At 38.1% G+C, this 12,094-nt stretch overlaps 1 protein-coding gene across 1 annotated transcript; it reads right to left on the reverse strand.

Moving 5' to 3' along the window:
- Positions 1-233: 233 nt before the first annotated feature.
- Positions 234-4,191, reverse strand: LOC109213069 (F-box/kelch-repeat protein At3g06240-like). Its single transcript, XM_019376821.1, has 2 exons — positions 3,005-4,191; positions 234-536 (listed from the first exon to the last, which is right to left on the reverse strand). Exon 1 carries the CDS (start codon positions 4,127-4,129, stop codon positions 3,035-3,037), a length of 1,095 nt encoding a protein of 364 aa, XP_019232366.1. The 5' UTR covers positions 4,130-4,191; the 3' UTR covers positions 234-536; positions 3,005-3,034.
- Positions 4,192-12,094: the final 7,903 nt, after the last annotated feature.

Genomic DNA, 12,094 nt, shown 5'->3' on the forward strand with positions numbered 1-12,094 from the left:
AAACCACAAGAACTAAAATATAAAACAGTTAAAACTTTAAAATAGCTAGTAATGTGAATAACGCTGCACGTCTTAGTCCCGTATAATTAGTCGAGGTATACGTAAGTTGGCCCGGACAACATGGTTATCAAAAAAAAAAAAACTACACGTCTGAGTTCCGTGAAATTAGTCGAGGTGCACGTAAGCTGGTCCGGACAACACAGTTATCAAAAACAAAAAAAAAACACTACATGTCTTAGTTAAGCAACATCCTATGAATGGTATAATTAAAGATGAGAGTTTTTAACTTTTTTCATCCTGTAAAAGAAATTTAACAGTAAGCATTGATCTTACATGACAAGATCATTACCAGTTTTTAGAATCATCAAATATTTAGTCAGAGAAAAAGCTTGATTCAGTAAAGTACTCAAATATGAATTTCAGCAGATTCAGGTTTCTTTGGTAGGGGCCTTTTCTCGCAGTTTTTGACATCTGCTTTCTCTGCCTCAATGTCAGCAACAACGGCATCAATCTCAACTTCTTCAAGTTGCCGAAGCCTATGCTCATTTGTCATGACAACAACCAAATGTGAAATAAGACAAGTCAAGATTCAACACAGCTCGAACAAATGCACACATCTTTTTATATACTATTACAGTCTTGGCAAACACAATAACAGCAAAAGTATTTTGACTTAGTTCTGTTCAAACCAAAACAGAGTTTGCCTGCTCATATAAAATTGTCTCATATTAAGAAACTGCGGATAGCTTTTCATTGTGTGTGTGTGTTGATTTGTATACTGAAAATTACAGTTACTTCTTAAGTTGAGTAAGGAAGGGGAGCCTTGGAGTGACCGGCAAAGTTGCTGCCATGTGACCAGGAGATCACGGGTTCGAGCCGTGCAAACAACCTCTTACAGAAATGCAGGGTAAGGCTGCGTACAATAGACCCCTGTGGTCCGGCCCTTTCCCGGACCTCGCGCATAGCGGGAGCTTAGTTCACCGGGTTGCCCTTTTTCTTAAGCTGAGTAAGATACTCTTGAGGCATTTTAAGAAAGACCAAACTTTTCATGTGACATTTAACATTCTTGGAGGTTCATAAAGAAAATATCTTTCAAATGGATGCCTATTTCGATTTTCCACTGCATTCAGCATTCCCAAATGCAATGAAATCAAGTCAAAAGTTACGTCTTGAAAAGATCAACATAGACAACTTTCAATATTTAAACAAATCAGCATAACATAAAACTGAAAGTCTAGCTTAACATGAAGCTGTCAGGTATGGATTACTCCTTTCTCGAGTTTTTGCAGTGTTCGAGTTTTATGGTCACTGTATCAGATGCAAGTATGAAATTATCTCTTCTGTTTCTATAGGTGGTGCAGGTGATGGTTGCTTCACAAAAGATCTTTGATATCGTTAGACATAAAAAATTGGAACTTCGTTGCATGTCTCAATAATCAGCCCAACCTGGCTCATCTTAAGTTAACTACCCTATAATCTCAAACCACCTTTGTTAGTATTATCAGTCACTCGTCGCATCACATTTGCAACAACAACAACTACCCAGTAAAATCCCACCAGGTGGGGTCTGGGGAGGGTAATGTGTACCCAGACCTTACCCCTACCCGATAGGGCAGAGAGGCTGTTTCCGATAGACCCTCGGCTCAGAAAAACGGAAATAAAATTATAAAAAAAAAAAAAAAAACAAGAAAACAAGAAAAGACAACTCATTAGTAACTCCAGTATAAACCGTAATAGTAACGAAAGCATAACAACCAAAAGATGAAAGACATGCAGGCAATCATATTACAAGTATTTGGTAGGGGATTCCTCTAGACATATAAACAAAGATATGACAAAAGAACCTAGCACAGTAAACAAAAATATGCACCAATTTGATATCTAGTAAAAAAGGGTAAGTTCTAAACTCATCAACACTGTATTTTTGCTGAAGATCAATGGGATGTGATCATCTAGACTTACAGTCTTTCTCAACAATCAGTGTAACGAAAGCCATTTGTCCAACTATATACTTTTGTACACTGTGTGCTATGATTTTGACACACTCCAACCATTTATTTAGAAATTAAACATTCTTAAGACTCTAGTTTCTTGCCTCTGCTGTGCACTTACCAAAGAAATACTCCATATAACAAATAGACGATTGATAGAAACCAGAAGTAGATAACAGAATAAATAGAACAAAGAAGTTAATATTATTAGCAATAGTTTGTGCAAGAATCTTAAATACAACTACAACAATCAGTTGTTCGTATGGAGAGGACAATGCTCCAGAATAAAGTAGTTTTGATTCTGATAATGACACCTACATATTACAGGATCTATTATTTATATAATAGACCGACCATAACTACTGCATAACCTATTAGGATAAAGATAAATAACTTCTAATAACCATAATAAAAATGCTAAACAGATAACTTCTAATAAACTTCTAATAACTGAAAGCTCCAGGAATTATCTTCTCCTAAATTTCTATGCTTCTTCTAGAAGATACGTGGCTTATCAACAACCTCTTAAAACATATCAACGATGTGCCTAAATCTAATTACTGAAAACACAACAGGCAAAGTTGAATATTAGGAACAATTAAATTAATTGATCCATTAATTTGTTTCTCTGGGAATACCAAAAGGTATAACCTTATCAGAATCCATCTCTGTAAGCATACAAGAGTGCCTCAATGGATATAAATATACTCGGAAAGGACAATAAATGCTTTGAGCAATGTAAGATTAAACGGGACCATATTGAAGCAATCAAAAAAGTATAACCTTACTAGAATCAATCTCTGTAACCTTATATTCAGGACTGAAGAATTAGCATCACAAAACTCTATTAGGACGAGAGAATTGCCATTCACACAACTCAATGAGGACAAACAAACTAGCATGCATAAAACACTCCGGATCATTTTATTGATCAAACATAAAGACCAAATCAAATATACTAGGCAAAATACACAAAAAATGAATAAGATATCATCAAAATATTGGTGTAATACCTGAGTACAACATCATCTCAAAATATTGCATCAAGCAATAGAGTAACCCTCAGTCCCCTTGCCAAATATAGGAGAAACAAGACTCTCCACGAAAGTTCTAGTACTTCTAAACTTAGCAGTTACTCCATCAACCTTCATATCTCTCCATTGTTCCTCTTTCATATTATACACAATCAACTTCTCTCCATCCAATACAACATCATCATCACTTATTAAACAAAGGGGTATGAAACCATACAATGATTTCGGTACTGTAATACTAAATTTTGTCCAAGAGTCCTCAACCCCATACTCTTTCATCATCCAAGCATCAATTCTGTTTTCTTCTGTATCAGTGAACATACAAAGACACCCTCTAACGGCCACAAGATCGTAACACACAACATTATTGTTATCAATAGTAGTAGGTGTTGGCATCTCCAAGAATGTCTCATAGCTTAAATCAAAAGCAACAACTACAAATGAATCATCGAAAAGTTTACTAACCAACCAATGCAAAGCCCCATTTACCAGAACCCCGGAAGTTTGCAATGAATCTTCAAGATCATAAGGCAAATTCTCAAGTCTCCTCCAAAGACCCTTTCTCACAGAGTATATATCAATAAAAGTAATTCTAATATCCGGTTCATGCTCGTAGTAATAATGAGAAAGAGTAACTACCTTATAATCATCATTAGCAAAATCATACCCTAAACCAGACACACTAAAGCTACCAGGAATTTGCCGAGCAAAATGAAATATGGGAATTTTGTGGTATTTTAAAGTTGTGGGGTTGATTAAAAATAAAATCTTTTCCTCATTCTCCACTAAGACCAACCCATTACATGATCCAAAAATTCTTACCCAGTTATCTGAAAGCTGCTGAAAATTGAGCTTTCTTAAAATGCCATCAGTTATGTTGTGGGTAAAAGTGATAGTGTTGAGAGAGTGAGAACGAGAGATGCAAATGAGTTTTTCTTCTTTATTATGAATGGAGAAGTGAAATTTGATGAATTGTGGGTCTGAGAGGAAATGGCGCCATTGCTTTGACACGCATCTAAATTGGCCTATAAACTTTGCCGGCAGCCGAGAAAGTATATCAATTATGATTTCTTGGGGTAGAATTTCAGCTTTGGTCATCGCCATGGTTGATTGGAAGAGGAGACTTTATTGTACTCTCTCTAGGATATTTTCTTGAACCTCTCTAGCCACAACTTTAGTAGTTTTACTATATATATATATATATATATATATATAAGGATTTGTTTTTGCGGTTGTTAATCTTTTTCACGGCTCGATAGATAATTTGATAAGCCAATAATTTTTTTTGTGTTTTAGAATACGATTAAGCAAAATGCTAACTAATGGATTACGATAAATTGGATCAAATTATGCTCTTTTTTTTCTGCAATACCTCATATATGGGGGAAACAAAAATTTCCCTTTCAATTTATTTGGTTGGAAGTTAAAATTTGAATAAGAGAATTTGGAAATTGGTAGTTGAAGTTCTTTTTGGATTTTAAACATATATTTCATTTGGAAAAATATTAAAGTTTGTGTGTATAATTATGTAATTCACTTAAAATATTCTTCAAATTATCCTAAGTTTTTAAATATTTCTTAAGTACTAGAGTTCTAATGCTACTCTTTCTTGCCGTAAGAGTTTTAGTTGATCTCAACTTCTAACTCCTTTCCTATCTTGGATAGTGTTCTTTTTGATTAAGGAGTTGTTCTTATCAATTATGCAACCTTTTCGATCGGGAGATATCAAATATACCAAGTTCAGCTTATCTCCTTCACGTGCATCCCACATGCTCGAATCTGTCTGTTTCTATGCACACAAGGGATGGACCTGGTTCATGCCTGAGCTTCCTATGTCAATCTTCAAAACAAACCTTCAGTTGGGCCAACAGACATGTAACAAGTAAAGCAGGAAGGAAAATAATATAAGGAGAACGGAAGAAAACAAGTAAAACAGGTAAATTGGCGGCGCATAGGTACTCGTCACCTCACGTATACGCCGCTCACATGATTTATCATAACAAACAATGCAAAGGTTCCTAAACCCTCAAGTCAAGGTTAGACACTATACTAGAGCTATCAATATGAGCGGGGCCGGGCTAGCCCAGCCCAGCCCACGTAGGCTTTAGCAATTAATGGGCTGGTGTAACGACCCAACCGGTCGTTTTGAGCTTTTGCACCTTGCTCGTCAGTTTCCGGGCATGAGTTGCCCCGTGTGATGTATTATGACTCATGTAAATCGTTGGTTTTGATTTTCAGGGTAATCAGAATGACTTTGGAAGAACAGTTCTCAGTATGAAGCTTGAAATTGAAAGGTTTGACCAAGTTTTGACTTATTGGTAAACGACCTCGGAATGCGGATTTTATGGCTCTGATAGCTTCGTTAGGCGATTTGGGACGTAGGAGTGTGTCCGGAATATTTTTGTGATGTCCGATGTAGAATTAAGCTTGAATTGGCGAAAGTTAGTTTTTTTGCGTTTTCCGGTTGATAGGGGAGATTCTGATATAGGGGTCGGAATGGGATTCCGAGAGTTGGAGTAGCTCCGTAGCATTGAATATGATGTGCTTGCAAAATTTCAAGTCATTCGGACGAGATTTAATAGACTTTTTGATCGAAAGCATAATTTAAGAGTTCTTGGAGTTATTAGGCTTGAATCCTATGTTAAATTGGTGATTTGATGTTGTTGTGAGCATTCCGAAGTTTTGAACAAGTTTGAACAATGTCATGGGATGTGTTGGTACAATTGGTTTGAAGTTCCGGGTAGTAACGAACGATACCCAAGTAAATCAGATAACCATGTAAATTAGATAACCAAGTAAGTCAGATAACCAAGTAAATCAGATAACCATGTAAATCAACACTGACATAACAGGAACAGAGACAAGTAAGAATGTATTCAAATAAAGAAGGCAATACCAACTCAATCAATCACATCATGTCTAATACACAATCCCGACCATCTCAACCTCGGTTTCTCATATCATAATTCCAACTTCCGAACCTTCAGCACACATGGCACCTTGTGCCCTCGCATTTTCCATCTCACTTTTAACAACAAAATCCACATGCTATACTATACATAATGCACGTACAATGCACTCAAGATGTTCAAGAAGTCTCATTTACCTAGTATAAGTAAATTACAATTTCTAACCTAATTAGGAAAGTCAGCGAGAAAAGATGTGGTTGTTTCTTTTGAAATCATTTGAGTAAAGAAAGTACTCCTTTCAATTAAAGTACAACATCGACTGGATTATTACCTTTAACATGGGAGTTAATAACTTAAAAGTTAGTAGAAATTCCTTTTTAAGTAAAATACGACCTCAGACGATTTAAGGGGATATAATTGAGAAACTAATTGAATTAAAAGATGTAACAATTTTTGAAGTTCGAAGTATTGGAATGCATATATATATAAATACGGCGAAGTATTGAATACACTGTAGGTTCCAATACAAAGGATCACATCAATTAAGGAAATTAAACAGTTAAAACACTTGAATTGATAACAACATATAAACACAGCAACAGAAAGTGCACGGCATCACCCGTCGTGCTTTTACTCTTGTTCTCACCATAAGAATCAATATTCACTTTTATTCTTCCTTGTTGCGGCGTGCAACCCGATCCCAATCATATAGTATTGTTGCGGCGTGCAACCCGATCCAAATTATATAATACTGTTGCGGCGTGCAACCCGATCCAAATCATATAATATTGTTGCGGCGATAACCTGATCCAAATCATATAATATTTGTTGCGGCGTGCAACCCGATCCAAATCATATAATATTGTTGTGGCGTGCAACCCGATCCAAATCATATAATATTGTTGCGGCGTGCAACCCGATCCAAATCATATAATATTGTTGCGGCGCGCAACCCGATCCAAATCATATAATATTGTTGCGGCGTGCAACCCGATCCAAATCATATAATATTGTTATGGCGTGCAACCCGATCCTATATATACAAGTCAACACCAATCACAAAGAATCCCGGCAAGGGAATAATAAGGTAACAACAATATCCCGGCAAGGGAGTCAACAACAAGAATAAACACATCCCGGCAAGGGAACCAATAGTAAGAATGAAATATGCCACGGCAAGGGAATCAGCTATAACCAAACATGTACCAACAATTACTTCACAATGAAACCTCAACTAAACAACAAGACATAATAAGCAAGTGATAACTACACCGATAACCACAACAATTGGACATGTAATCTATTTGCACGAAGTCATAGAAGAACTCACAATCAAGAAGTATCAAAGTAGTAAGGAAGGCAATCACTTCAATTAAGGCAATTAAGGGTCAAAGCAACACGTAAGAATTAGAGGAAAGCTAACAACATCATGTGGAGCATATAGAGACAATTTAAGCAATTATTACACTCAATCATAACGGAATACTTTCCACATATTGAACGTAAGGACCTAAGAACCCTAAAGCATATTTCCCACAGATAAGTCCGAGCACACACTCGTCACCTCGCATGCACGGACTACAATTAGCATAGAAGACTCAAATCCTAAGGGGAAGTCCCCCACACAAGGTTAGGCAAGATACTTACCTCGAAGGCGACAAACCGATACTCTAAAATGAACTTCTCGGGTGAAAAGACCTCCGAACGGCTCATATCTAACCAAAAACGACTTGAATACATCTAACAATGCAAGAGAAAACAATTCCAATTAACAAAACTATGATTCCTATACAATTTGCAAAAAGTCAACAAAAGTCAACTCCCCGGGACCGCACCTCGGATCCCGACAAAAAAAAAAACCGAATACCCATTGCGATACGAGTTCACCAATACAAAAATTATCTAATTTCGTTACCATTTGGTCATTCAAATCATCATTTTACATTGTTGTAAGATTTCACAATTTTTCTTAAAATTTCCTTTAGATTCTCATGAATTTGATGTTAAATCTAAGGTATAATCATAAAATATAGTTAAAATTTGATTAGAGACACTTACCCAATGATTTGGAGGAGTTTGGTGATACGATCCTATTAGCCAAATATCCTATTAGAAAATCAGTTAGGAGTTTGTTAAGAAGTTGTTAGAAACTCACGTGAGCTGCACGTGCTAGGCCACTGAAGGAAGAGGACTTCCTAAAGTTAGTTACAACTAACTTTCCCGCCTCTCCTATATAGGTTGATTTTTTCCCCAATTCTGTATAATTCCTCATGTAATGTTCTGAATAAGAAATCTATCTTCTTTTCTTCTCTCTCTATCTTTTTCCAATTACTCAGAACTCCATTGTTGAGTTCTAATCGAGCGCATTGTTCAAGGGAAATCCTCCAGATTTTGCTCTTTAGGTGAGCTTCCTTGTCGTTTCATAGTTGGAATTCAGTTGAGTTCCTATCATTGGTATTAGAGCAATCCTTCCTTGGAGCTGTGGAAATGGGCGATCACAACACTCGAATGCACGAGTTGAGGAAAGAAGTTAGTCTCAAAGGATCGATAGAGTCTGTGACATCAAGTGTGGCAGAATTACAGAAATCTGTCGATAATAGGGTGACCCAGGCTATGGAAGAAATTAGGAAAATGTTGATGGAGAATTTGGTGACAACTGGAGCCCANCTTAGAACAGGACCCAAACCTCAACATCCGAAATTCATCATAGGGCCCGAATTCCACATCACACTGAACACACCCAATCAAGATGAATCGAGCCAAAAATTTCAATCCAGAATACAATCACATGCTGTTCAACATAACTCACATACTCGAAGCAATAACCTCTGACCACCATAGCTGCTCAAATAACATCTTAGATGCCGGCAATATACTTCACATTGAATACAACCTTGTTCCGGACTTCCACAACACCACCCATGATAAAGAGACATGCGGAAACTCATAGCCGCCCATGAAGTCAACAAGTCACGAAGCTCTCTCGCCCGCCAAGGGCCATTACACAAATCTTAGCAGAAACACCCTCTCACTTCCAAACACTCCCCACCCCCAATACCATAGCACTAATCTTAGGTCTAAGAACCTCATCTCAGCCAATACAAACAATCCACTAACAACTCATCACGGAACCACACAGAACCTTACACTACACAATTCGTACACCAAATCAGCAATAACTCAATTATGCATCACAAATAAAGGAAAACAAAGTAGAAGAATTATCTAACAAGTACAACATGTGTGACAACAAAAGTATAGGTTTTTCATCAAATCGTCCCACAGAGGGAAGACACAACACCAAATAAACACAAGGAAAGGGTATCCCACATAACATCCGCTGCGGCGCGCAGCCCGCTTCCAAATACTCATCGAGCCAAAATGCTCGGGCTCACTGATCATATGAATACTGATATCAAGTACATTAGAGTGCACAAATAAAACTGTGGGAAAAAAGTGAATAGAAGTAATAAGACATAAAAGAAACAAGTACAGCTGAGGTGCAATGAGCAAATTAACATCACGAGGGCTATCTCGCCCGCATCGCCATAAGGCCCGAATGGAATCACAACATGCGTGGAGAATAGTCATACAGCCTCACAACTCATCACAACATAAGAGAGCATCACATAACATAGGCCAGAGGCATAAATAGTATCCATTCTGCCTGATAACATAACCAAAATGGCAATCTCACAGGAGCACACAAACATAACTTGATACAAGATACAATTCTCATTGAGCTTTCACATTGTCTCAACCAAATCTTGATCCTTCCCAATTAGATAAATATGCTTCAAAAGATCCACAACAACTTATCGATAATACATGTTATTAATTATCCCATTCTCAACATTTCTTCACAATTCGCAATTAGGAAATAGTCCACACATGAGGGTATCTAGCTCCAAACCTTAGGAACGCCAAAATTTCCATACCCAACTTAACTATGCAAATCAAATAGCTGATATATCTCTCACACCCTATCATTCTACTGAAGCACCCATATAGGGTTTCTGGCCGCGTACCAAAACATGAACCTCAAAAGCCTCAAAACCCAGTAATCACTATGCCACTAACCACGCAATCCGCAAACCAAAACTCAAGGGTCTTTCCCAAACTGCCCGCTCTTCACATGTGATAGCCAACAATGCCAACACTCTATTAATTTCTGATACTGATTCGTGAAAAAACCACAATGTACCACATATTCCTTATGCCCGTAGTAGGCAGCCAACTCAAGTCGTTGCCAAACCATCGAGAACCCCAACGAGATCTGGCCGCATACAACTAGGCCATCAAGACCACACCTTCTCAACTCAACCGAGTCACACAAACCATCCAATCCAAGAGTTCTGCCACAAATGCCAGTAGAGAATTCCCATTCAAAAGGACCAATTACTTCTATTGCCATGCTGACCCCATCACTACTGAACTGACCCACTTCTTCGGATAGTCGATAAGCAATATCCCCCCTCAAAGCCCCAATATCATCCCTTGCAATATCTCAGTCTTTGGTTATATACAAATTTCGGAAACCTTCTAATACCACTTATATACATACCTCAGGCCAAAACTGATGTAAATCTGACTCTGCAATTTGAACGCCGCTAGTGGACTCCTCCACTTAGCGCGAAGCCATAGAAAACAATGTCTGATGATCCGCAAAGCTAACCTTCATGGCTCGCACAACACAAATCACAAGGTACTCCAATACCACCAGCTATCCTCAATCAACCTCCACCTCGCGACCCTGCCACGATCTCGACGACTAGCCAATCAATTAAACCTTCCCAAGCTCGCACTCACCAACCAGATGCCGGAAACCACTGCGCCTCCATATGAACAATTGAATAGCCTCTCAATACCTCTGTATCTTCAGTCTGGACAATACGTTGAGCCAATGTCTGAGCACCCCTGACTCCTTTGTAGTCCGTCTGTAGCATCACGAACCACTAGCGCATAGCGGTCACTAAGAGCGTAATATTATACATTAGTGGATGTAAAGGAAAATAAGTTATACACTTCGAGTTGAATCAATGTCGCACGATAAGGAATGAAAGAAGTGGAATTTCCTAACTGTTCCGTAGCCTCTCGAAGATAAGTACAGACGTCTCCGTACCGATCCGCAAGACTCTACTAAACCTGCTTATGACCCGTAGCACCTATGAACCTAGAGCTCCGAGGCCTGCGAACGCTGCAACAGGTTACCGTGAGTCTCCACCGCGACGACCCGCACAACTACTATCGATCAATACCTGGATATGTACACAAAAATGTACAGAAGTGTAGTATGAGTACACCACGGCGGTGCCCAGTAAGTATCAAGACTAACCTCGGTGGGGTAGTGACGAGGAACAGTCAAGACACCTACTGGTCAAATGAAATGAACAAGATATGATAGTAAAATATCGAGATAAAGATAACGAGATAATATCAATAGCGGAGAGAAATCAAAATACAAATAGTCGGAACGATAAAGGGAGAAAACGGGTAGTAACGAACGATACCCAAGTAAATCAGATAACCAAGTAAATTAGATAACCATGTAAATCAACACTGACATAACAGGAACAGATTCAAGTAAGAATGTATTCAAATAAAGAAGGCAATACCAACTTAATCAATCACATCATGTCTAATACACAATCCCGACCATCTCAATCCTCGGTTTCTCATATCATAATTCCAACTTCCGAACCTTCAGCNCCCTTCTACTTTTCAAAGCTTGATGAATCAGATTTTTCACAAATTTCTCACGAAGTTCAACCTAGTTTTCTTTGATGATATACTCATATACAGTCAAAGCTGGACTGATCACTTAGTACATTTGGAGGAAGCTTTCAAGGTGTTGAGGTTCCATACCATGTTCATCAAGCAGAGCAAATGTGCTTTTGGAGTCACTCAAATTGACTACTTAGGCCACATTATTTCTGAGCATGGTGTGTCTATGGATAATCAGAAGGTAAAAGGGGTACTAGATTGGCCCCTACCTTCTTCTGTCAAGGGTCTAAGGGGATTCTTGGGACTGACTGGTTATTACAGGAGATTTATCAAGGGGTATGGTGTAATTGCAAGGCCTCTAACTGATTTGCTCAAGAAGGGTAACTTTCAATGGAATATTGAAGCCACTGTTTCCTTTGAAGAATTAAAGAGGGCT

The sequence above is a fragment of the Nicotiana attenuata genome, unplaced genomic scaffold, assembly GCF_001879085.1.
Source record: "Nicotiana attenuata strain UT unplaced genomic scaffold, NIATTr2, whole genome shotgun sequence".
Taxonomy (NCBI): domain Eukaryota; kingdom Viridiplantae; phylum Streptophyta; class Magnoliopsida; order Solanales; family Solanaceae; genus Nicotiana; species Nicotiana attenuata.

Bases quoted from the DNA above. Each gene is read 5' to 3' on its own strand.
- LOC109213069 (XM_019376821.1), bottom strand. From the start codon at position 4,129: ATGGCGATGACCAAAGCTGAAATTCTACCCCAAGAAATCATAATTGAT.